A 26,937-nucleotide genomic window follows, 5' to 3' on the forward strand; every position below is an offset into this window, starting at 1 on the left:
TCTCAAAAAACCAAAACAAAACAAAAAAATCAATAAAGTAATAAATATGCTAGATATGGCAAATTTGCCTCAAATAACCAGTGATTATGTGGACAAATGTTGACAAATTAGACAGTACTGGGTGTCTAGTTTGGAAAAGATTACCAAAATGAGCAAGGAAAAACATACTACAAGACTACAACACATTAAGATAATATGAAAAACAGTCACTCTGAAACATTCTGTATGATGAAAAATAAAAGCCTAAGGTAACCAATCATTTAACATCCTAATTCAAAATAACAGCATATACTTATAAACTGGTTTTTCAAACCAAGTAAATTATACTTACAATTTTCCATCTTTGAAAGATCGAACAAGAATATTGTCCTTTTTTACAGCAATCTCATCACTACAATCAGGACAAACCACCTTTTAAGAAAAAGGGTGAAGCTATTATAACTAAAAGAACTCATAGTTATGTAAGTACCTACTATTTAAATCCTTTTAAAAAGTGTAAGCTTGAAGTTGAAAAACTAATTTTAGTTTGAGGGTAAACAGGTACACACATATGGGAGCACACACAAGTAATTTTAAATTGGTATCCTACATCCTTCCAGCTGCCTGGATAATCTAGATTTTTTTTTGGCATAGACATGGCATTGAAAGCAGAAGTACAGCTATGACTAGGATGAAGCTGTGGACAAAGTTCTAGTCAGAAACAGAGAAAAGGTAGAGCTAGATCCTTAACTGAAGGAATACATCATGGCTAAGAGAAAAACAATGGTCCAGAATTTCCAGAGTCTTGTATGCTATATTAATTCTTAGGATAACATCTAACATCTTTGTTGAAAGAATCTGAAACCAGACAATGTCATAAAAGATTTTCCTTTTAAAAATCTACTTTGGCTGCTATGAAGAAAATGGACCATGCAAAGGTAACTGTGCAAAGAGACTAAGCTATTGTGATCATCTGAGTGAGAGGTGGTGGCTTGGATGTAAAGTGGTGGCAATGGGAAATTAAAGGGATGAGAAATATCCAAGATAATGAGGGAAGTAGAAAGATGAACAAGAAGAGGACGCTTAGTTTTCTGCCTTGTGCAAATAGGTAGATGACAGGGTTATTCACTGTGAAAGAAAAACAACAAAAAAGGGCCAAGTTTGTGCAAGAGGGAAGGGATAAGAAGAGGAGTTTTGGGACTATTAAGTTTTAGGTCGCTAAAAGACATCCAAATGAAGATAGTGAACAGAAAAATCAGGTCTGGAGCAGAGCGTAGAGGACTGGACTCAAGGATATTAATTTGAGAGTCCACAGACTAAATATCAGGGGCCTAAAACTTGGGGCTTGTGAGCCAAATCCACTCATTACTTTTTTCTGATGAGCTAAGGATTTTGAAAACTGCACACGTGATAGCTTTGGCCAGTGATGACACTGGTGTATGAGTAAGTGGGCTCACTGTCCAGTTCTACCACAGGAATGACAACATGCATTTTATCCCATTCACCCATGTATGTTATTTTCTTGGTCACTTTGATTATCTCTTTGTTATCCCTGCAAGTGAAGCTTTAAAAGGGGATGAGATCACCCTAAAGAAAATACAGCGATACATTCTGAATCCTGAATTACAGCTTGAAAGGGTGATTAGAAGTGGAGAACTTGGTGAAAAAAACTGAAAAGCAGAACTGCATCAGCCATGGAATCTAAGATTTCCCCCTCTTAAACTGAAATTGGATAATAAAATAAAAAATTGAGACTGGAGAATAAGTCTCAATCAGGATTAAACAATACTACTTGTATTAATAAGCTCAGCACAGTCCTAGTCAGGGTAAATACTCAGTGCATAGTAGTTATTTATAAAATGCTCCTGGGACTATGTAGTTGTTTCCTTTTTCTTCTTTTTTTTTTTTTTTTTTTGAGACAAGGTCTCACTCTGTGCAGTGGTGTGATCACCACTCAATGCAAACTCAACCTCCCAGGGTTCAATCGATCCTCCCACCTCAGTCTCCCAAGTAGCTGGGACTACAGGCATAGGCCACCAAACCCAGTTAACTGTTTTCTTAGGACGTTACTAAAACACTTTGAATTTACTCGATTTATAAAAATAATTTAAAAATTAGAAACACAAATATTATTTGTGTGATTATATCAAGATTGGTCAATTTAGAACATAATTTTTCAGTGTAGTTACCAAAAATTATCCATCACTGTCCAATGGATCTCAATTTTGGGAGGGGATAACATGCATCAATAATTCTAAGAATTTAAAAACAAAAATGAAATGGTTGACTAAACAGATTACTAACCTTTCAATATTAAAAATCCTTATTTTTATTTTCATCAAAGAAATTATTGATTATGGTGTGACAAGCTTAAAGTAATAACACAAAATACTAACATTAAAAAATTTAATGTTCCTATTGAGAAAAAGACTTAGAAAACAGTTGTGTGTGTGTGTGTGTGTGTGTGTGTGTTTGAGATGGGGTCTTGCTGTCACTTAGGCCAGAGTGCTATGGCATGGTCTCAGCTCACTGCAACCTCCACCTCCCATGTTCAAGCAATTCTCCTGCCTCAGCCTCCCAAGTAGCTGGGATTACAGGTGCCTGCCATCATGCTTTGCTAATTTTTGTACTTTAGTAAAGATGGGGTTTCACCATGTTTGCCAGGCTGGTCTCGAACTCCTGACATCAAGTGATCTGCCCACCTCGGCCTCCCAAAGTGCTGGGATTACAGGCGTGAGCCGCCACGCCCAGCCAGCCAAACAGTTTTATAAAATATAAAACTTGCTCTGTCACCCAGGTTGGAATGCAGTGGCGCGATCTCAGATCACTGCAGCCTCTGCCTCCCAGGTTCAAGCGATTCTCCTGCCTCAGCCTCCAAAGTAGCTGGGACTACAAGCACATGCCACCATGCCCGGCAAATTTTTGTATTTTTAGTAGAGAAGGGGTTTCACTATGTTGGCCAGGCTGGTCTTGAACTCCTGACCTCAGGTGATCTGCCTGCCTCGGTCTCCCAAAGTGCTGGGACTGCAGGTGTGAGCCACCACAGCTGGCCTTAAAACATACTTTCTTTTTTTTTTTTTTTTTTTTTTTTTTTGAGACGGAGTCTCACTCTGTCGCCCGGGCTGGAGTGCAGTGGCCGGATCTCAGCTCACTGCAAGCTCCGCCTCCCGGGTTCCCGCCATTCTCCTGCCTCAGCCTCCCGAGTAGCTGGGACTACAGGCGCCCGCCACCTCGCCCAGCTAGTTTTTTGTATTTTTTAGTAGAGACGGGGTTTCACAGTGTTAGCCAGGATGGTCTTGATCTCCTGACCTCGTGATCCGCCCGTCTCGGCCTCCCAAAGTGCTGGGATTACAGGCTTGAGCCACCGCGCCCGGCCTAAAACATACTTTCAAAAGAAATTCTCACAAAGAATCCTAGGGCTTTAGGAAGAAATAAATAATCGCATACACAGACGCTTTTTTTCAGCTTAATAATTAACCCAAAGTGTGGCAACTTACTTAACTCTGCTAATAGTTTCCTTATCTACAAATGGGGATAAATAATAATATCTATTTCATAATAAGTGCTAGCACACTCCCTGTACATACAGGTATCCACTGAATGTTGGATGGATACACACGAATGTACAAAGGTATAATAAAATATTTATATTTATTAAAACAAATAATTGTCCTCATTTTTCATTATCACTACAAGAGCTGACATTTACTGGATACTTAATTTGTGCCGAACACTGAACTAAGCAGTGGAGATAAAGAAATAAAACGTGTCCATGTAAATGGACATCACAAGTAGAAAACAGTACAAACAAAGATTGTTCTGTTTCTTTTTCATCTGAGAACATGGTTACCTCGTGTAGCATAAAAACCACAAACACACAAAAGAGTTTATATATATTATGGACATAAGTTTTCATACAAATACATATAAACAAAGAATAGTGTTTTAATCCCATTTCTAAGTTTCTGCAATTGTTAGTCAATGAGAAGGAAAATGAGAGAATGAGAATAAAGAGTTAGCAGATTCTCAACCACAAATTGTTGAGAAAAGTTTATTAATTATCACCGGGTGCTGTGGCTCACACCTGTAATCCCAACACTTTGGGAGGCTGAGGTGGGCAGATCACCTGAGGTCAGGAGTTGGAGACAAGCCTGACCAACCTGGAGAAACCCCATCTCTACTAAAAATACAAAATTAACCAGGCGTAGTGGCTTGTAATACCAGCTACTCAGGAAGGCTGAGGCAGGAGAACCACTTGAACCTGGGACGCAGAGGTTGCAGTGAGCCGAGATTGGGCCACTGCACTCTAGCCTGGGCAACAAGAATGAAACTCCATCTCAAAAAAAAAAAAAGTTTATTGATCACAAGAACAAAAAACCTCCACACCACTAAATGAGTCTATCCTTGTAAAATATTTTGAACAGCACTTGGTATATGATAAATGCATACTTAACAAATATGTGTTAGTTAGCCTTGAGAACACAAAAATTTTATTAAATGTCATTAACAGAAGGGAAAAAAAGCATTAGAGGATAATTTGGCTAATTATTTGTAGTAAGGAAGTGAGAACATACAAAACAGAAACAGGGAATAATTTTTGACCCATTCTGTCTCTCGATATTTGAGAACAAATTAGTTGTCAGACAAGAGGACAGTACTTTCAAAGTGTCTTTTGTTTATCAGTGGATCTTAAGTTTATAGCTTATTAAATTTGAAGTGGGGGGAGGACATATTTGTAAAAGATGTGGGCTGGCCTCAGTAGCTTCCATCTGTAATTCTAGCACTCTGAGAGGCCAAGGTGGGAGGGTCACTTGAATCCAGGAGTTCAAGACTAGCCTAGGCAGCATAGGGAGACCTCGTATTTACAAAGTATTTAAAAATTAGCCAGGTGTGGTGGTCCCCACCTGTAGTGTGAGCTACTCAGGAGGCTGAGGTGGGAGAACTGCTTGAGCCCAGGAGGTCAAGGCCGCAGTGAGCCAGGATCGCACCACTGCACTCTAACCTGGGTAACGGAGTAAGCCTCTGTCTCCAGGGAAAAAAAAAAAGTGGATCTCACTGTTTAATACAAATGACTCAATGGTCTTCAGATAAAATCATCACAGGACAATTCAGACATATCAAAATTTTAAAGAGTTCAAGATAATTCTTTCTTTGTTTCTTTTCTCTTTTTTTGAGAGGGAGTCTTGCTCTGTCACCCACACTGGAGTGCAGCGGTGTGATCTTGGCTCACTGCAACCTCCACCTCCTGGGTTCAAGCGATTCTCCTGCCTCAGCCTCCTGAGTAGCTGGGATTACAGGCATGTGCCACCACACCCAGCTAATTTTTTTTGTATTTTTAGTAGAGACGGGGTTTTCCCTGTTGGCCAGGCTGGTCTCGAACTCCTGACCTCAGGGGATCTGCCCACCATGGCCTCCCAAAGTGCTAGGATTACAGGTGTCAGCCACCGCACCCCAGCCAAGATAATTCTTAAGAGATATTGATTATTAACTTCAGTCTCCTACTTGAAATTTAAAAGCTTAAGTGACTTATCCAATTATATCCTGTCCAGAAAAAAATGCATTCTTATTGCCACAGAGTTAAATCTTCATTAAAGTATGATATAGAGCTAATTATTATTTGAACCTCTATTTACTTTAAGAGCTACAAATTATTTTGTCTACCAAAAGATTATTTGAAAAGCAGCCTAGTTATGTCTGTGAAAGATGTTAGTATATGTTCCCTTTGTAAAAGTCAAAGAAAATGGTCTATACATGGCCCTTTCAACTTGCTAAAGAAGCTCGTGGTTATGAAAAACAGAGAGATACAAAGCTCAAAAGGCTTTCTGTCATCCGTCGCAACAGTTTGAAATACAAGAACTTGGGACAATCATGAGGATACTCCTGATAATAAATCCTGAGTACCTCCTCAGAATCACAAAAAGGCAATGTGAGAAAACAAGGGAAAAATGCAAAATATTCAACATGGAATCTGAGGAGTTGCAATCTTTTGGAGAGAAAAACACTAAAAAGTAGGTAGAATTAAAAATCTACTGTAGAGAAAACTGAAGAGTGGGGTAATGTATAACTGCAGTCATGATTATATAGGGAGTACCCAAAAGGCAAGATTAAGATCAAGGATGGAAACACCCTGACTCATTAAGTATGAAGAAAATGTCTAGTTATCCTTGCCAACCAATCGAGATTCTGTCGTTCTTTTGCAATCTAGACCTACGTGGACTTAGGAGCTTTAAAAGTTTGCATCATGAATTTTCTACAGAGAGAGAGAGAGAGAATTAAACTTCCACACGGCTAAACCTCTAAGATTATCAAGATTTTGCCTTTCCTGAATGACTTCAAGAGTTCTTTGTATTCAAAGACAACATTAAAAGTAAGCTTAGTGTGAACTAAATAATGCTAAAAACATTTCCTCATTTTGTACCTATGAAAAACATTAGTAAGAAAATTGTTTTCTGCATAAACTTACATAGTTTGAAATTAAACTTTTTTATAGTGAAGCTACTCACCAATGCAGGAAACCACAGTGCTTTCTTTTTATCCAAACTAATGTAATCTACACATACAACTTTGCCTAGTAGCTCATCAATCTGTTTCCTATCATCCTCATCTTCATCACTGGAGGATGATGAAGACTCTTCCTCTGGTCTAAGGAGAGAAAAAAATAAAATATTTCCATTTATCCTCACAAATAAGCATGCCAATGATGAATATAGATATTCCCAAACTCTTACTACATTTCCTAAGACCTGCAAAATGGCTAATTTAAATCTTAAATCGTTTTCTAAATTTCTAAAAAAATAACAGTAAGAGTTTATCATGAGAGGAAAGCACATGATTCTCCTAAAAATATTTCCGGTTTATTTAGTGCTACTGTAAAAAACTGAAGAGGAAGATTAGGACAAATAACTCGTTCCCAAATCCTCAAAAAGGTGGAGGCCCCATATTAAACATCCCAGTACTATACTAAAATATACACAATCCCAATCTCAAATTAAAGGAATTCTGGAGATAGTAATTCTACATCTCCAGTACAAAGTTAATTTTAAAAGGTAGGAGCAGACCTTTATTAACTGAGGTTAGGGTGGGAAGAGGAGGCAATCTGAAAAGAGATCACCACTGCTATCCATAACAACAAATACACACGAGTTAGGTATTCATAAAATGTCCAATAAGCTTCTTTTGTATGATGTTAAACACTTTCAAAAGTAAAAGAAAAACTGAAAATCCTTTCAGTAACATTAAATATTGGACTAGTAAATTAGACAGACAACTGTCAGAAGAAAAAGTATCTGAAACCATCAATTTGACGTCTGAGAAAAGTGTAGTAAAAAGAAAAACAAAACAAAAAGCTATTCCAATTTGAATCTGATTCTAATAAAGAATCGGCACCAAAGAAAATACCCAGAATGAGTAAAGACTAGGAAATGTTTGACGCACAACAACATATGCCCTTTTTAGAATGGCTATTATTGAACACCTACAAAGATAAAAGTGTTTTTCAGCGAGTTCGCAATGATCAACTTCACTGACCAAAAACTGAAAACTGACAAACTATTAAAAAACTTTAGACATGATTTACCTATTTGGTACACTATCTAGCATACTCTCAATTTGTCTTTGAAGCCTTTCCAAAAGTATGACAAAGTAACTGTCATGCCTTCATATTTATATATTCCAATATAAATGTAAAAAAGTGAAAACTATTTTTTTCTTTTTTGAGACGGAGTCTAGCTCTGTCACCAGGCTGGAGTGCTGTGGTGCCATCTTGGCTCACTGCAACCTCTGCCTCCTGGGTTTAAGCGATTCTCCTGCCTCAGCCTCCTGAGTAGCTGGGACTACAGGCGCCCGCCACCACACCCAGCTAATTTTTGTATTTTTAGTAGAGAAGGGGTTTCACCATGTCGGCCAGGATAGTCTCCATCTCCTGACCTCATGATCCACCCACCTCACCTCCCAAAGTGCTGGAAATACAGGCATGAGTTACCCCACCTGGACAAAAAAGGAATAGCTATTATAATAATATTAAGCTTTTTAAAGTGACATGGGGAATACCACCCCCTTGATTTCAGTGATCAGTCAAATAACTTAAAAATTGTTGCCTGGCAGAAACAAAGCAAATCTTCAAAGCTTGCTATTGAATATAAGTATTGTACTTTGGCTGGGAGTATTGTACTCCCAGCACTCTGGGAGGCCGAGGCGGGTGGATCACCTGAGTCAGGAGTTCGAGACCAGCCTGGCCAAAATGGTGAAACCTTGTCTCTACTAAAAATACAACAATTAGCCAGGCGTGGTGTCGGGCGCCTGTAATCCCAGCCACTCCGGAGCAAAGGCTGAGGCAGGAGAACTGCCTGAACCCGGGAGGGGGAGGTTGCGGTGAGCTGATATCGCGCCACTGCACTCCAGCCTGGGTGACAGAGGATGACTCCGTCTCAAAAAAAAGAAAAAAAAAAAGATGTACTTCAATGGCACTTAAAGAAGGTCAATCTCTCCTTAGAAAGTAGGTAACAATAGGAAAACTCAACTACCTTTATACTAGTGGAGCATAAGACCCTACACATAGACATACAGCTTAGGACAGAAATGACAGTCCTCACAAGTCTGATTTCTACTTGATTTAGAAGAGCTTAAGAGTAGTGACTTTTTTAACTTTCTAATGACTACAGAACACAACCAAGCTTAAAATCGTAAATTATTGCTTTTTCAAAGTAGCCACAGAAGACTCATTCAGCTAGGGGTTTATGAACACTCTATTATAAGTTAGCAGCTAGAAAGCTACAATGTCAGAGATAACATATATCAAAATCTGTACAACATTGGGAAAAGGGGGCTTTATTTGACTAACAAAGTTATCTGCATCCTTGTAAAAATTGTAACTTTTCTTAAGACTTAACAAGTGTTAAGACTTCAGATTTCACAGTATATCAAAAAGAAAAACAAAACACTTTTGTTCAGCTAGCTGAAACATCTATCCACCTTACATATAAAATCGCAGAGTTCCTGTCTAAAATCATCCCCTCTTTTAGACTAGATGCCACTTCCCCCTCACCTACTCAAGACTTTGTTCCACCTTATTCAAATTTACAACCCCTGCCCATCTACCTCTTTTCATCTTGCTCTTCTTATTACCACAGCATTCACTTTTATCATACTATATAATTTACTTATTTATGTTTATTTTTTTCTTCCACAACAAGTATGTGAACCCAATGTTTAATTCACTATCTCCTCCCCTGAGAGAATGTAAGCTCTAAAGTTGAAGATTTTTTAAGTAATTTTTTTGTTTATTGATATATCTCAAGTACCTGAATAATGCTTGGCACAATATAGATACTCAATAAACACTTGTTCATAAAATAAAGTAAAAATACTTTTTTTTTTTTTACTATGGTATTTCTGATTTTTTTCTTAAAATCACAAAATGTATACAATCAGTGTAAACCATACTATTATACATGAAGCTCTTTAACTTTTCCTTTTAGAGGAGCTTAGCCGGAAAACTGTTTACACAGACAAGTACTCAATAAACTAATGAAGTAAAATAAATGAGCATTCAAAATATTTTACAGGAGCAAAGACAGAGCAAGCAGAGAGTCTGCTTGATTTTTTTTTTTTTTTTTATTATACTTTAAGTTCTAGGGTACATGTGCATAACGTGCAGGTTTGTTACATATGTATACTTATGCCATGTTGGTGTGCTGCACCCATCAACTCGTCAGCACCCATCAATTCATCATGTCTGCTTGATTTTGATTCATTTCTGACATTACTATTTCTTTGGTGACAAGGTATTTGTACAGCCACAACAAAATAATGCACTGTCTCTATGAAATAAAATCTGATGATATCACTAGAAATAAAGTTAATTACACAGAAATTTTTACCATAATATTCAACAGCCAATCACTTAAAACTGATCACACTCACTATTAACTCTAATTAGTTGTAAATCAAGAAAGACGAACTTTAGACAAGACATGGGCCAAGGAATACCAAATAATGATACAAATTGAGCAAAAACAAGAGGCTTAACCTTTGACATGCAATTCTGATTCTTTTTTATTTCAGGCAAATCAGTTTACTCAGTTTCAAACTCTGTAAACTGAAATGTTCTATTAGTATCTAGAAAACTGACAATGTATATACCTTCTTAGACATTAAAACACACAGAACCTATGTACGCTTAACTATAAATGGGTTTTAATTTTTTTTCTCAATTGTTATCAAGGAGGAAATGAATCAAATTCTCAAAATAAAGTGGCAAAATAAAAAGATCTTCTGGAATTAGATAGTGATGATAGTTACACAATTTTATGAATATACTAAAAACCACTGAACTGTATACTTTAAAAGGGTGAATTATTGGATACAAATCTACAGATTAAAACATATAACAAAATAGTAAATTTTATGATATGTGAATAATAAACTAATTTAAACATGTTCAGATCTGCAGGCCTGTATTTAAATAGCAAGTATAAACCAGGTATTGGGTAAATCTTAGCACTGTTACTGGGTAAAATCTATACTTATAAATAATCCCTTATTAACAAGATTCATTGTAAACCTTATGCTTTATCTTTTTTTCTGAAGGGAGAAAAAATAATAGCAAATAGACTGCTTTCCTATTGTAGCAGTTGCACACAAACTTCTGCCAGATTACTGGAAAACAACTTCAAGAGGAGAGGGACAAACAAATATTTCCATAATTCCAGGTATTCTATTCTTCTGGATGACTTAAACACAACCACTGCAAACAATGGGTAAATTATAAGGAGAAAATTCAATCCAGTAATACATTGATTAAAAGAATCAATAACTTGCTTTAAAAAAATAAGCTAGAGGATGATAATCATTAAAAAAAGAAAATACTTGAACTTACTAGGATTAAAGGTAGAATATACTGAAACTCAATTTAATGGAAGATGTTAAAAGTAATCAATTTTGGAATAACTAGGGGTAGATTAATTGAGACACAGAATAACAGCTGCTAAAAGAAAATAAATTTGGTGATACATCACTCCAACAACGAAGTCCTGGGAATCCTAAGAAGAGATAACTTTATATATTTTTGTACAAAAATACATTTTAAATGGCAATCTGAGACCACAGCAAAGACTTTTTTCAATGGAGTAATGGAAGAGGAAATGAAGGTCAGATGAATGCCCTTAAGATTCAGGTTTAAGACTTTGTTTCAGAAAATCACTCTGAAGAAAGGGGAGAAAGAACTTTAAGGAAATGTAATTAAGGAGATGGTCATTTCGAACTGTAGTACTTGCCTGTAATGCTTACACACCAAGGCTTAAAATGCCAAGCAAGAATAACATTGTCAGGTTCCTTGGCAGTGGGAATGACTGACCATGGTAGAGAGGGGGAAGGAAGAGCAAGCAAAACAAGATTACAGACGGAGCAGGTCTTCATTCCTACACTAGTAATTCTCAACCTTTGGCCTGCATTCATACTTTGCACATGTATAACACAATCTCCACAGCAAATCTCTCATTACACACAGAGATTCTCAACAGGAAAATCACTAACTTAGAATGTTTGCTGGAGTCTTTAGAAAGCAAAGATCAACTTATTCAGTAACAAATGCATGCTTTATTCTCATATTCACAAAACGGACACCTCAACTAAGAAACATCTAACAGTTGGGGAACGATAGAAGAGGAAATAAAAACTAACTGACTTTTTAACAGATCATAATTTTTGGTCATATCTGCAGGTCAATATTATGTAATATTGCACAAAAAATTCATTTTTAAACTTATGTTTCCACTTTAGGATGATCTGTGTAAAATTGTAAAACTATGTCTAAATACTAGATGCAATCTTTTCAAAATTAAAAAAACTTATTGACAAGAGACTATTTTTCCTATATTATATATAACAATGTAGAAATTTTTTTAAGTTCGAATAATGCAGCAAGAACCAGTCCTACTTGTCAGACATAAACACCAGGAAGCAGAATTTTTATATTTACATGTAAACACATTTTCATATATAAATGAAATTATGTTACATACTGGTATTGCACCATGAAATTTTTCATGTCAATATATGATGTTGATTATCTAGTACTTACATAACATTTACTCTATAAACACTTTAAGGATATGAATTCACTTAATTTTCACAACAACACTAAGAGATAGGTAATATTATTATCTCAATTTTATAGATAAGAATTGAGGTATGAAAAGATTAAGTAAACATCCCAAGATCACACAGTAAGTAAGTGGCAGAGCCAGGATTCAAACCCAGACCAACTGGCTCCACAGTTCATACTACACCAGAGAATTGGGTTTAGAGGGGAGAGAAACATGTCTGGTTTCAAGGAAAGTATGGGGAGACACAAAATGGTTCATATAAAGGTTTAAGCATTTTTGTTGAGAATTAAGGCATGGACGAGACAGTTATGGGGAAGGGAGGCATGGAGACCAAAAATAATAGCATGAATAAAAGCAGGATATTAGAAAACAAGCGATGTATTCAGGAATTATTGACTGGTTTCATTTTGACTACAGCATCAAGATAACATGCAGGGAGAAACTGAAGGCAGATACAGCTGTTAAGTAAGGTTGGCTAAGCATGGAGAACCTCAATCACCCATGCTGAGGAGTCTGAAATTACTATTAGATCTGGTTAGCATTTTGCAAATTACAATTTTAAAATAACTATAAACAATACTAGAAGGAGAAATGAATTCAGGTTCAACTAACAGTTATGAAAATGGACTTACATATGATTAGATCTTCTTCCTCTATTTGTTTTCTTTCCTATGACTGGAGTGCCAAAATGCTCAGGGTTGGTGAGTGGGAGCTGGTCTAATGTCTGTGGGTAAGAACATAAACCCATCAAAAAATTACCACTTTGCAAGTGCCTTCTTTGCTTTAAATCAAATCAATTTAAGAATATGCTCAGATTTTGAAATTAAACTCTCCCCCCAGGGAAGCTAAAACACAGCTTTCCTAAAGATAGAAAATTCTAGTTTCAAAGATATTAGAATAAAGATGAATGAGCTCATTACTGGAAAAAAAAAAAGTGAAAAGAAATTTGGCTGCTCTCTCTAGATGATTCATTACCTATGTGAAAGTTGATAGGTATCTAAGAATGATTAAAATACAAAAGAAACACAGCTCAGTGGAAAGACAGATGTGAGAATTAAGAAATCTATTTGTACGGTTAGGGCCAACTGCAGCTCCAATATTAATTTGTACATAGGGAATCATAATCCATAAAATAAAATTATTAATAAGCAAAATAAACAAAATTAATTATGAAGATAAAGTATCAATTGCATGAACAAAAAGCCTCAGAGTAAGTTATATTACTACTCTGCAAACATTTTCTGCAATAAACTTTTTAAATAAAATGTAACATTAATTTTACTTAATTTTTAAATTACATTTTATTTCTACATTTGAATTTTTTCCTTTCCTACGTTTTCTTAAGATTTTCCACAGTTTCTATTTCTTTCCTCATCCTAAGAAGAATCTTTCCTGTTATAAATGATTTCATAAACATCAGAGCAACTAGAGATTCCCAAGAAAACTGCCCAGATGAAAAAAAAGTGAGGAACTATTTAAGACAAAGAGACTTCTTAAAGTTACAAACCAGGGTGGTATAAGAAAGAGTGTCCATCAACTTAGAATTAAAGACCAGGCATCTAAACTAACTAATGTAATACGTAGAAAGAAATATTTAGGCCGGGCGCGGTGGCTCACGCCTGTAATCCCAACACTTTGGGAGGCCGAAGCAGGCGGATCACGAAGTCAGGAAATTGAGACCATCCTGGCCAACAGGGTGAAACCCCGTCTCTACTAAAAATACCAAAAAAATTAGCCAGGTGTGGTGGCGGGCACCTGTGGTCCCAGTTGCTCGGGACGCTGAGGCAGGAGAATGGCGTGAGCCCGGGAGGCAGAGGCTGCAGTGAGCCAAGATCGCGCCACTGCACTCCAGCCTGGGGCAACAGAGCGAGACTCTGTCTCAAAAAAAGAAAAAAAGAAAAAAGAAATATTTAACTTTTTAATAATTTAGACAATTTTGTTATAACTGCAATGAACTAAACTGTGAAAAGATGAACCATATTAACAATCTTTTTTACATAATTCATTAGAATATATGTAAATGTGTTTAAGGTACATAGATGTATATATCTAACAACGAACAATATGATCAAGAAAAAAGGTACTAGCCATAAAGGAATAACTAAAGATTGATCCCTTCAAAACACTGACAAAAATCCTAACTTTCATAATCCTCATCAGGCAAAAAATCTAATCTTTTAAATTTAGTTTGTACAGAACCTAATCCTGTCCTTATGAACCTTAAATCAGGCATTTAAAAAATATTATTTGGGCTGGGCATGGTGGCTCACACCTATAATCCCAGAACTCTGGGAGGCCGAGGCAGGCGGATCACCTGAGATGGAGAATTGGAGACTAGCCTGACCAACATGGAGAAACTCCATCTCTACTAAAAATACAAAATTAGCCTGGCGTGGTGGCAGGTGCCTGTTATCCCAGCTACTCGGGAGGCTGAGGCAGGAGAATTGCTTGAACCTGGGAGGCAGAGGTTGCGGTGAGCCAAGATTGTACTGTTGCACTCCAGCCTGGGCAACAAGAGCAAAATTCCATCTCAAAAAAAAACAAAAAAAAATTATTTGGAGGCAAAAGTTGTCCTAAACTCAATATATACCAAGCAGAAACTCTTTTTATTGAAACAGTGTCACTCTATCATTCAGACTGGAGTGCAGTGGCGTGATCACTGCTCACTGCAGCCTCAACCTCCTGGGCTCAAGCGATCCTTCCACCTCAGCCTCCCAAGTAGCTGGGACCACAGGTGTGCACTACCATACCCAGCTAATTTTTGTATTTTTTTGTAGAGACGGGCTTTTGCCATGTTGTCCAGGCTGGTCTCAAACTCCTGGGCTCAAGCCATCTGCCCAACTCTGCCTCCCAAACATCTGGGATTACAGGCATAAACCACCACACCCGGCCCAGAAAATCTAGATGTTGCCTGTCATTAACTCCTATGGTGAAACTTTCTATGTAATCTGAAATACTATTTTGGTAATACTGCATCACTATAGAGTATTACTAAATGACCATATTTGGTAAACAGGGAAAACAAATTAATCTGGATTCACTTTCTGCCAGGCAAACAGATGGATTAAATGTATGCTGTCCCCACAAAAAATTAAGGTTGCTCTCTTGAAAGCAGAAAAAAGAGAGAGAGAGATTTATATTACACACTGTGGTTTCTATTTTAAGTATCTGTTAGTCATTTCACTTGCTACAGGAAAGAAAATTTCTAAAGAGTTGTTTAAGAATCACACATAGTAATTTTCAAATAAGAGACCACAGTCTCTCCCTAGTACATAACAAGAAGAAACATAAGAAAGCAGTATCTCTGTCCCTGCCTCAATGTCCAGGAAAGCAGGGGCATGTTTATTTCAAGGGACTGAAAAGACCTGGGGGGAGGGTAGAATTTGTCCCATCTTATACCTAAAGAGCAAAAACCAGAGGCTCCTGAAAGCTATATTAAAGGCACATAGAAAACTATGTAGGCCTAGAGGGAAAAAGTCTATGGCCCTATTACCTAAAATGGGCTGCAGAAAATATGGAACTGGGATTTTACCTAAACTTCTCTACAGTTTTCAATTGCAAGTAGTAAATACAAAGAAAGAATACCAGATAATTGGCCAGGCGTGGTGGCTCATGCCTGTAATCCCAGCACTCTGGGAGGCCAAGGTAGGAGGATCACTTGAGGCTAGGAGTTCAAGACCAGCCCGGCCGACATGGCAAAACCCCATCTCTACTAAAAACACAAAAATTAGTCGGGCATGCTTGTGCACGCTTGTAGTCCCAGATGCTCAAGAGGCTGAGGCATGAGAATCGCTTGAACCTGGGAGGCAGAGGTTACAGTAAGCCAAGATCATGCCAGCCACTGTACTCCAGTATGGGCGACAGAACAAGACTGTCTTCCAAAAAAAAAAAAACCAGATGATGAATCCACTTTTGTATAAAACTCAAAGTATGAATGGTCTTTAGAAATACCTAAACTGTCCTACAGATGTTAAGCAGCAGGTAACACACTCACTAAGCTGGTTATGGCTAAAACCAGTGGCTTCAGGGTTGGAATTTAAACTCACTGAGGCCGGGCGCGGTGGCTCAAGCCTGTAATCCCAGCACTTTGGGGGGGCCAGGGCAGGTGGATCACGAGGTCAGGAGATCGAAACCATCCTGGATAAAATGGTGAAACCCCGTCTCTACTAAAAGTACAAAAAAATTAGCCAGGCATGGGGGCAGGTGCCTGTAGTCCCAGCTACTCAGGAGGCTGAGGCAGGAGAATGGCATGAACCCGGGAGGCGGAGCTTGCAGTGAGCTGAGATGGCACCACTGCACTCCAGCCTGGGCAACAGAGTGAGACGCCATCTCAAAAAATAAAATAAAACAAAACAAAATAAAATAAAATAATTAAAAAAATAAACTGACTGAAGTGCAACTGTGATCTCTTTCCATGAATCTTGAATTTCAGTGTTTATGAAATGGGATTAATTTCAGTAGTTTATTAAATGTGATTAGTGACCCAAAATACTGCCAGTATGAAGTGGCTTTCCTCTTAAAGGACAATGTTATGACTACTACTACTAATACTCTGAATGGTCTTTCAAAAACATTAAAACTTTTAAGACAATAAGAAAAATACCAAATAAAGAGAAAAGAACATACAGATGGTAGATTAAATTCCCCTATTGGGGTACACTCTGGATCACATCTTCATAGGGCTTACTACACTTAAATTTTAAAATATGTTTGATTGTTTGATTAATGCTTTTTCTCCTCCAACAGACGGTGAGTATCCAAGGATAAGCTCCGTGTTTACATGACTTGGCTTACCCTTTGTCCCGGTACCTAGCACTACACAGCTCCTGGCACATCAGAGGGGAGTTAAAGATTCACACACCAGTATTCTAATTTCCTTCTAGCAAAACAAAAATTAAAAGTACACACCTGCACAGACACACTAAAACTGAATCTCCTTGAAGAGATGAAGGATACACAGCCACTTGTTCATATTACCTTCAGCATTTAACCTACAACTGTCTTATGAACCATTCCAACTCAAAATTCTCCTGGTTAAAAAAAGTAATATTTTGGCTGTCTCTCTAGACTAAAAAAATAAAATGCGGACCTTCACTTAACAGGAGAAAACCACATCTTCAAGTCCTCATACTCACTGACTATACAGAAATGAAATTAAAATAATTCCACAAACTCAGGGAGAATTCTGTACTTTATCACTATACTTGCCCCAAAGCTGTCTGTATTTACTATATGTCAACCTTCAGTTTATTCCACACATATCTATTGAAGGTTTTTGTGTAGAAATTGCTAGGAAAAGGGGGGCCTATCAAGTGAGGAAAAAAAGGATATTCCCCTAAAACAGCTTAAAATCTTACAGCGAAAACGAGAAAAGTTTAAAAAAAAAAAAAGACCCTAAAACAAGAATAAGCAAGAGAAGTGCAAAAGGACCAAAGGATAAAGAGATCCAATTTGGGTAGAGAGCTCACAAAAGACATCATGGAGGAGGAAGCATTTATAATGGCCTTCAACATAAGTGAGATTCCAACAAGAGGAAAGGAGTCAATAAAGTATGGACCATAGTCTGAAGATACCAAGCACTCTAATAAGGCAGAAGTACAGGGAAGTGGTTGAATATGAGACTAAAGGGATAGGCTGGAATTATAAAACAGAGAACCTGTCTCAAATTCTAAATTTAAGTGGGAATTCAATCATTAAGAGAAGCAAAAATTTTTCAAAACAAAAACATAAAGTCTAATAGGTTAATAAGTAATATTAAAATATCCCCAAAGAAACACTATTCCAAATAGTGACTAGAAAAAAGAAATAGCCTGGCCATACTGTGCATCAATGAATATCTGTAGACTGGATTAAATAACATGACACCATTTAGAGTAACGTCTATCTTTTAAATTCTGAATTGCAAGCGAGTTAGTTACAAAACTTTGTGAACCCTCCGTTCTTACTAACATCTTTCAATTTAAGGATATGACTTTGGTGCTAGAAAGTGCTGGTTAGGCCGGGCGCGGTGGCTCAAGCCTGTAATCCCAGCACTTTGGGAGGCCGAGACGGGCGGATCACGAGGTCAGGAGATCGAGACCATCCTGGCGAACACGGTGAAACCTCGTCTCTACTAAAAAATACAAAAAACTAGCCGGGCGAGGTGGCGGGCGCCTGTAGTCCCAGCTACTCGGGAGGCTGAGGCAGGAGAATGGCGTAAACCCGGGAGGCGGAGCTTGCAGTGAGCTGAGATCCGGCCACTGCACTCCAGCCTGGGCGACAGAGCGAGACTCCATCTCAAAAAAAAAAAAAAAAAAAAAAAAAAAAAAAGAAAGTGCTGGTTAGAAAAACAGCTCTAGCTATCCATTTATTAATCTGAAAGCTGGGGATAATAATAGTAACTACCTCATAATGTTGCAAATACAATAATGTATGTAAAGCACTTAGCAAAGTCCCTGGCAATTATAAGCACCTCATCTATTCATCCAACTAATACTTATGAAGTTCATACTCGGTGTCAGGCACTGTTACAGCAACTAGGAACAAAGCCCTAAAGAAGATACACAAAGTCCCTGCCCCTGTGACACATTCTAGTGAGGAAGGCAGACAATAAATAATTATGTACTCATATTTCAATGTTAGGGAATAAGAGCTAAATCAATCTATAAGGATGATAGGGAATGGAAGGGACAATTTTAGGAAGGGCAGTCAGGCAAGAGGAGAAGGTATAATAATTATCAGTTAATAGCAGTAGCGGCAGTTAAAGACTGTTGTATCAATACGTCCTTTATGACAACGATCAAGTAGATTACAAATCAGAAATCTGCTTTCTAGTTATTTATAAATTTTAAATCTATTTAAAAACTGCCTAAAGATAATAATTAAAGCCCATTGTATTTTACCTGTGGACAAATACTAAAACACTTTACATAGACAAAAAAGAAGACAGAACCTGGTGCTCAAACACAGGACCTTAAACAGGTTTCACAGATTACATCATAATGGTACTGTGTATTAATGAACTTTCCTGATTAGGAAGTAAGTTGACTGAGTTGAGAAAACAAAAATTTATTCCTCCCAATAAAAAATATTAAGACATGTTCATTTGTTAAATGATGACTTACTTCACTTTCAGCAAAATGCCTCTCTCCTTTCAGGCACAGTGAAGATCGTCTCAGTGTCTTCTCATCTCCATCATCGAAAACTATGAGAGGGAGTAAAAATGGAAGCTACTGAAGGATTTTTTCAAAGATCAAAGAGATGATATGTATTATAATTTTCTGAGTGCAAACAGATATACTATTTAAGACTATATTTGGAATTCAATTCACATTTTATGTTTTCTAGTAACTTCAAATATAGTTATTAAAGTAACTTATCCAATTTCTAGTGAAACGGAAACAACATATATGAAATGAAAGCATCTTGTCTAAAACAGGACATACCAAATAAAAATAAGAAGTTGGTATTTCAAGAGGAAACCACTTAAATGCTAATTAACTCTTCTCAAAATGGTAAAGAAAAGCCAGGTTTTCCTACTGACAGATTTACCTAAGAAAGATTACAAATTTATGCAGTCAGACTGCCCCTTCAAAAAAATAACTGTATTTTCATTATTTAAGGTAAGGTTTATCGCGCTTAGCACTGTCACTAGTGACACACCGCACCAGAAAATTCTCTGTTGTGGTAGGCTTGTCCTGTGCACTGCAAGATATTGAGCAGCACTCCTGGCCTCTACCCACTAGATGCCAGTAGCACCCCCTTCCCAGCTGTGGACAATCTAAAATGTTTCCAGGCATTGCCAAATGTTCCCTGGGGGGTAAATTCATCCCAGTTGAAAACTACTGACTTAAAATACTAAAATGTCTATGAAAAGGTGATGGAAGTGTTAAGCAACTTGGTTGCAGTAATTATTTCACAATATATTTGCATATCAGATCATCATGTTACATATACATTTACATGATCTTGTCAATTATATCTCAGTAACATAGGGGAAAAATTTTAATAAAAATAAAGTACTTAAAACACCCCAGCAAAACCACCATAAGTTAACAGATATGGAATGTATGACTATTTTTGTATTATATGAATAAATTTGTGATATACATAAATCATTTGGGGATATGCTACATTCCTTAGAAATCATGGGAAGACAGTAACTGTTTTAAATAATGTTACCAGATCTCGATTTTAGAAATTACAGTTTCTGCCTATCTTACTAAAATTAGATTCTCTTCTTTCCTTTTTTTTTTCTGATGTTCAACAGGATCTCACATTTACTGAAAAATGATTAATGGTTAAAAGAAAGGCAATGCCCTTTCCTCACTGGCTGAACTAAAATTAGACTCTTGTATGTTACATAACAACTTACATTATGTGAGACTGGATAAATAATTTTCAGTACATCTTTAAATGATGTAACTAAAATACACAAGTGTCACATTTAGTAGACTATTACAACCAATCACCATCTATACTTACTACATAGAATTGCTCACAGTCTTCTCACTTACATAAAGTCAAATATTTCCTTATGCCTCAAAATCAAATAATTTTCCCTCTATTTTCACCAGGTTTTATTCTCACACCAAAAAAGTAAAAACAAAACTCACCTATTCTACCTGAAAGTTCTATCAAACTCTGAAATCACCAAACATATTACTAGGTGTTTACTGTCATCTCTGAGGTCACTGAATGGTAGGAATTGTTACCTTTAATAAATAATACTGGAATGAATGGCTATCAATCTAGGACAAATAGTTTTTAATCATTATTTTAGAACACTGGAAAAAATACATACTACTCTAGGTGAAATAAAAATCTATTTGTAGAACAAAAATAAAAATAAATAAAAGTAAAAAAATTAGAAGAATACATTAGAAAATAGATTTATAACACTGATGAAAGGCTTTCTTAAGATTCAAAACTAAAATTACAAAATAAAAGGTGACCATACAAAAACTAACTACATGAAAATTAAAAGCAGAGACAAGAATAAAGCAACAGGAGAAACATATGTGTAACTGAAGTAGTAAACAGTTAATATCCAAAATATATAAAGAACACATGTCCTAAAAATAATAAAAAGATAAATCATCTCAAGAGAAAAAGGGAAAGAATAAAAGAGCCAGCAACTCAAAACAGAGAAAACACAAATGAAATTATGTTCCTTTCAATAAACATATGAAAAGATGTTCAATCTCACTAGTAATCATGGGAAGAGCATACTGAAACAAGATTGAGATATTACTTTATGTCCAAATTAGCAAAAAATTTTTTTAAATGACATAAAATCTGACAAGGACTGAGAAAACAGACAGTATCTTTTAGGAAGGCGGTTTTCATTAACTAATGAAATTTTTAGAGTATATTTTTCTGAAACCTCTATTTCTTAGTATGTACACCAAAGAATTATTAGGATACAATAGGTATCCTAATTAAGTACCTAATTAGGTATAAAAAATATTCAATCCAGCATTTATTTTAATAGTAAGAAAACTGGCAACCTCATCAGTAAGAAAAAATAAACTAGCATATCAACTATTATAAAATATACTACTACTTTGTTTCCTGCTGGGAGCCATCTATATATACACAGTTAAAAGAAATTTCTGTTATAAAACAACATGAATATCCTTAACATTACTGAACTATAAACTTAAAAATAGGTAAGATGGGGAAAAAAAGCAATTTCTCTAAGATACACTTTGAAGTAAAAAAAAGCTAGAATTCCAACTGCATAATATATACATTAAATAATTTCAATCTTTGTTATACACACATACATATACTTTGAAAATAAATTTTTAAAAGATGTGGAAAGATAAAATCCAGTAACAGTAATAATATCTAGGGTATTAAGAAGTGAATCCAGGAAATTCCATTTTATTCGTATTAAGTTTTCTTTATGTAACTAAAAATACATTTTTAAAAGAAAATTTATTTTCTTACCTACAGTGTACCAACTCGCATCTGTTAGTTTATTGATAACAGCTTCCTGATACGCACCATCAAGATTCTTCACTTCCACAATAGCTCCTACCTAAAGTATTTTTAACATGTTAGAAAAACTTTTAAAAGGTAAATGAACAAACCAAAACCTGGGTTTTTCTTTCAATTGAGTGCATGATGGTGAAGAATTAAATGATTACTGACTTCATTTAAAAGTGCCAGCAGTTGGCGTGAGCCTGTAATTCCAACACTTTGGGGGGCTGAGGCGGGTGGATCACTTGAGGTCAGGAGTTAAAGACCAGCCTGGCCAACATGGTGAAACCCCGTCTTTACCAAAAATACAAAAATTGGGCAGGCGTGGTGGCAGGTGCCTGTAATTCCAACTACCCAGGTGGCTGAGTCAGGAGAACTGCTTGAACCTGGGAGGTGGAGGTTGCAGCGAGCCGAGATCGGTGCCACTGCACTCCAGCCTAGGTGACAGAGTGAGACTCGGCCTCAAAAAAAATAAAAAGGGGGCCAGCAGTTTTACCCACCAATATTTCTGTACCATCAGTGAAAATGTTAACTGTAGTAACAAAGGTAAATAATTCCTAAGTACTATTATAAAGTTTTACCTTTACAACCCCCTAAAAGAGTCCTGAGAACCCCCAGGGTCGGTAGATTACACTGTGAGTACCACCATCTGTGAAACTGACTCTCCTTACCCCGTATTTCCACACTTCTTTCAAGGAACCTCAGGAAGGAGGTTTAAATTTAAAAATTGCTCTGGGGTTTCCTTTTGGCCCTAAACCAGCCAAAGAGCACACAGTGGTTTACCCACACATTCTCTTTTAGCTTGCTCACTGGCAAAAAAGTAAAACAGCATTTATTTCACTTGCCAATGAGGAAAAATGAATGCAAAGAAATAAAACTCTCCAGCTGTTAGTATGAAGGCTGATGACCCTTAAAAGATTTCATTTGCCAGTAGTGGCTCCAAAGAAGTAAGAACTCTGATTTTTGGTTTTCTAACTTTCTCACTTTTCAGATCATCGTCGAACTGACATCACTAATCCCTAGTTCATCATCTATTAATTTTGGAAAATCCATCATTTTAGTAAAGGAAATATGGCGGATTAACTAAATAAATGTAGTCAATGCTTCTTTGATGCTCATTTTACTTCTGAATAAACTGTTTGGTTTTACTACCATATCAAGTATTATTTAATATTAAATCTTTTTTGTAAGAGGCAGCATCTCATGCTGTCCCCAAGTGCAGTGTGCACAATCATAACTTATTGCAACCTTGAACTCCTGGCCTCAAGCTATCCTCCCGCCTCAGCCTCCTTAGTCGCTGAGATTAAGTCTATTTTTTCTATTAGTCTTTTTAGAGAAAATTACATATTGAGTTTATCAAATCAATAACGAAATGGCCAATGAATTAAAAGAAAATTACCAAGTATAATTATTTTTTTCCCAATCATTAGAATTAACAATGAATACATGAATTACCTTTAGTGGGCCCTTTATGTGGTCATCCTGAACTTCCACTGTTGAAGAATCATGTCTAAATGTCACCTAGAGATTATAAGTTTAATTAGCCACCAAAAATAAACCAAGCAACACAAGCTCATCAATGCACCAATTATTCATTTGTATTAAAAGAAACATAAACTAATAGCTGCCTAGTTTATACAACATCCCAATTCCTAAGTAGATTAACTAAAACAAAAAATTATTTACAAACTGTCCAGATCATAGCTCAGTTTTCAAAAATAAAAGTAATCAATGATAGCACATCTAAATTATTAGATGTTCCACATATCATTCCTTTTCCGTTTTTTTTTTTTTTTTTTTTTCCAACTTTTTTCTTTTTTGGATACACAATCTCACTCTGTTGCTCAGGTTGGAATGCCATAGCACAATCTTGGCTCACTGCAACCTCCACCTCAGGGTTCAAGTGATTCTCCTGCCTCAACCTTTCAAGTAGCTAGGATTACAGGCACCTACCACCAGGCCGACTAATTTTTGTATTTTTAATAGAGACAGGGTATCACCACGTTGGCCAGGCTGGTCTCAAACTCCTAAACTCAAGTGATCCGCCTGCCTCGACCTACCAGAGTGCTGGGATTACAGGTGTGAGCCACCACGCACGCTCCCACATATCATTCTTTATTTCAATACTATCAGTTATTAATTTAGTTGTAAAATTGCTTTCCCTAAGAAATGAGAAAGAAAGATGTGGGGATTTTAGGCTATTACGTATTATATCATTTTGTGAAGGCCTACCTTAATAATAAACAGTAGCAGCAAACACTTACTGAGATCTGAGCATCAGTCTCTAGTACCAAACATTTAATCTCCACGACAACCCTATTAGGTAGGTATGATTGTTCCCATTTTGTTGATAAGAAAACTGAGAAACAGGCCAGGTGTGGTGGCTCATCCCTGTAATCCCAGCACTTTGGGAGGCCGAGGCAGGTGGATCACCTGAGATCAGGAGATGGGACCAGCCTGGCTAATATGGTGAATCCCCGTATCTACTAAAAATACAAAAATTAGCCAGGCATGGTGGCACACGCCTGTTAATCTCAGCTACTCTGGAGGCTGATGCAGGAGAATCGCTTGAACCAGGAAGGTGGAGGTTGCAGTGAGCCTAGATTGCGTCACTGCACTCCAGCCTGGGGGACAGAGCGAGACTCCATCTCAAAAACAAAACTAACAACAACAACAACGAAAAAAAAAACAGAAAGTGTAAGTACCTGGTCCAAGATCACCAAACCAGACATGGTGGAGCTATATTTAAAGTCTAGTTCCAGAACTTTACTGTACTCTACATCATTACAGAAATCAGAGAATGGGAAGCCAGATGTGAAAAGATTAAGTTAAAATAATGAGTCCAAATTTAAATATTTAATTAGTTGGCGAAAAACAAGATAGCTTCCACTACTCAGTATAGAAAACAGTTGTTTTCCCTATAAGGTTAACAGTTTTTTATAGGGATTGAATCATTAACAGGGTCTTTATCGGGTTTATGTGATAATTATTTTAGGTAACAGGCAGGCTCACTCACAAACCAGCTATGAAAGGAGATGCCTTATACGCACAGCATCCCAGGCATTTCTGTGTCATACAAAAGCATTATCACACTTTATTTAAATCACGTGTTTAGGTATCTGTGCCCTTCACTTAAACTACAAGCTACTTACAGATGGGGACTAGGTCTTAACACTAGTTTCACCTTTAGCTAGAGCTTAGCACATAGTAAATGTTCAATAAATGAAAACAGGTAGTAAAAACATATCAACAAATTTGTTAAAAATATATTAACTTTGAAGCATAAACAAATTAAACATGTTAAGAACTGTATCCCAATATCTACTGACAAAATCACTGAATTAAAAACAATTTCTTTTTCCTTGTGTATGTGTTTTAATGGACATCACCTCTACAGAAACAAATTTTTAGGGCAGCCAAAAAAAATAAAAATAAGCTTTAGATATTCGCTACTTATAAGGCACAAGGTACTCTGTGCTATCAATAGAGGCAGTAGAATCCAGTAAGAGTTTTGTTTCTTTCCTTTACAGCAAGAAACGGCAGGACTGATACATGTCATTTTCCTAGTTCATTCATTAGACAGGAAATGTGCAGCTAAGGATGCAAGTTGGGGCTTAAATTCAGCCTTTGCTTTGTGGGCCAAAGCATGGGTCCTGGAGTGACACAGCTCCTGTCCAAAAAGAGTATCTTTTCCAGCTGGCACAAACTTGCTATCTGCAAGCCAAGCGCTGCTAAGGAGGCTTTCCACCAGGAGGGAGGGCTTTTGTCTACTTCACACAAAGGTGATACATGTGCTACCGGTGGTCCTGAAAAAGTACAAAAATTGGTAAAAGGCTTTCTCTTCATCTGCAGGATAGTACCAGCAAAAAACAGTGCTCGGGGAATACCAGTGTGTGAAGCCAGAACAGGAAATGCATAGTATAAAAGCACCAACCACCAAGCATGTGGAAACTGAAGGTAGGGTGGGGCCAAGACTAGCCCTCTACTGGTTTATAGTTAATTCAAAAGCCTTATCACAATGGTTCCTAACCAGGAGTGCGAATTAGAATCACCCAGGTAGCTTTTTCAACACATCCACACATAAGGAATATAGGCACAGTAAAAGTTCCAGAAGAGACTGATACCCTACATAGAAGTACAAAACCTCTTCAGCCTATGTAATTGGTGAAATAAAAACCAATGGTTTAAAAAGTATCTGCTAATCTAGATTATAAATTCCTTGAGGACAGATCAGGTCAGTTTCATCCTAATATCCCCATCCTCCTTCCCACCTAAAAGTTCCCTGCAAAAGGTTTGTCACTCAATAAACTATTGACAAATGAATAAATGTCTATATACAAGTTCACCTGTCTGGCATTTTTCAAGGCTGATAATTTATTAAAATGGAAGCAATTACATTCCTTTTTCTACATTAAGACAAAACTCAAGTACTTTAGAAAGATGTGGCCGGGCGCGGTGGCTCAAGCCTGTAATCCCAGCACTTTGGGAGGCCGAGACGGGCGGATCACAAGGTCAGGAGATCGAGACCATCCTGGCTAATACGGTGAAACCCCGTCTCTACTAAAGAATACAAAAAACTAGCCGGGCGACGAGGTGGGCGCCTGTAGTCCCAGCTACTTGGGAGGCGGAGGCAGGAGAATGGCGTGAACCTGGGAGGCGGAGCTTGCAGTGAGCTGAGATCCGGCCACCGTACTCCAGCCTGGGCGACAGAGCCAGACTCCGTCTCAAAAAAAAAAAAAAAAAAAAAAAAGAAAGATGTTTCAAAAAAGGCAGAGCATAAGGAGTCAACAACTAGATGTACCTTATTTCACTGTTATCTAGGGCACCATCAATTACAAGTCACATTCCAATTTTATGGCTGAAATAGAGGGGGGGGAATGCCTTAAAA

General features: G+C 37.0%; 1 protein-coding gene across 5 annotated transcripts in view; it reads right to left on the reverse strand.

Annotated features, from left to right (window-relative positions):
* Positions 1-26,937, reverse strand: part of ARID4B (AT-rich interaction domain 4B) — a 162,102-nt gene that overhangs the window by 69,453 nt on the left and 65,712 nt on the right. For all 5 annotated transcript variants that reach the window (XR_004058871.1, XM_010384652.2, XM_010384651.2 and 2 more), the window contains 6 exons: positions 23,505-23,570; positions 22,017-22,107; positions 19,187-19,266; positions 12,716-12,807; positions 6,483-6,621; positions 332-411 (listed from right to left, as the gene is read on the reverse strand). Coding sequence is in view for 4 of the 5 variants with exons in the window: in XM_010384652.2 (XP_010382954.1) it covers positions 332-411; positions 6,483-6,621; positions 12,716-12,807; positions 19,187-19,266; positions 22,017-22,107; positions 23,505-23,570 (548 nt within the window). In the remaining variant the exon portion in view is untranslated. The remainder of the gene's footprint in view (positions 1-331; positions 412-6,482; positions 6,622-12,715; positions 12,808-19,186; positions 19,267-22,016; positions 22,108-23,504; positions 23,571-26,937) is intronic.

This window comes from Rhinopithecus roxellana, chromosome 8 (assembly GCF_007565055.1).
Source record: "Rhinopithecus roxellana isolate Shanxi Qingling chromosome 8, ASM756505v1, whole genome shotgun sequence".
NCBI classification, from domain to species: Eukaryota; Metazoa; Chordata; class Mammalia; order Primates; family Cercopithecidae; genus Rhinopithecus; species Rhinopithecus roxellana.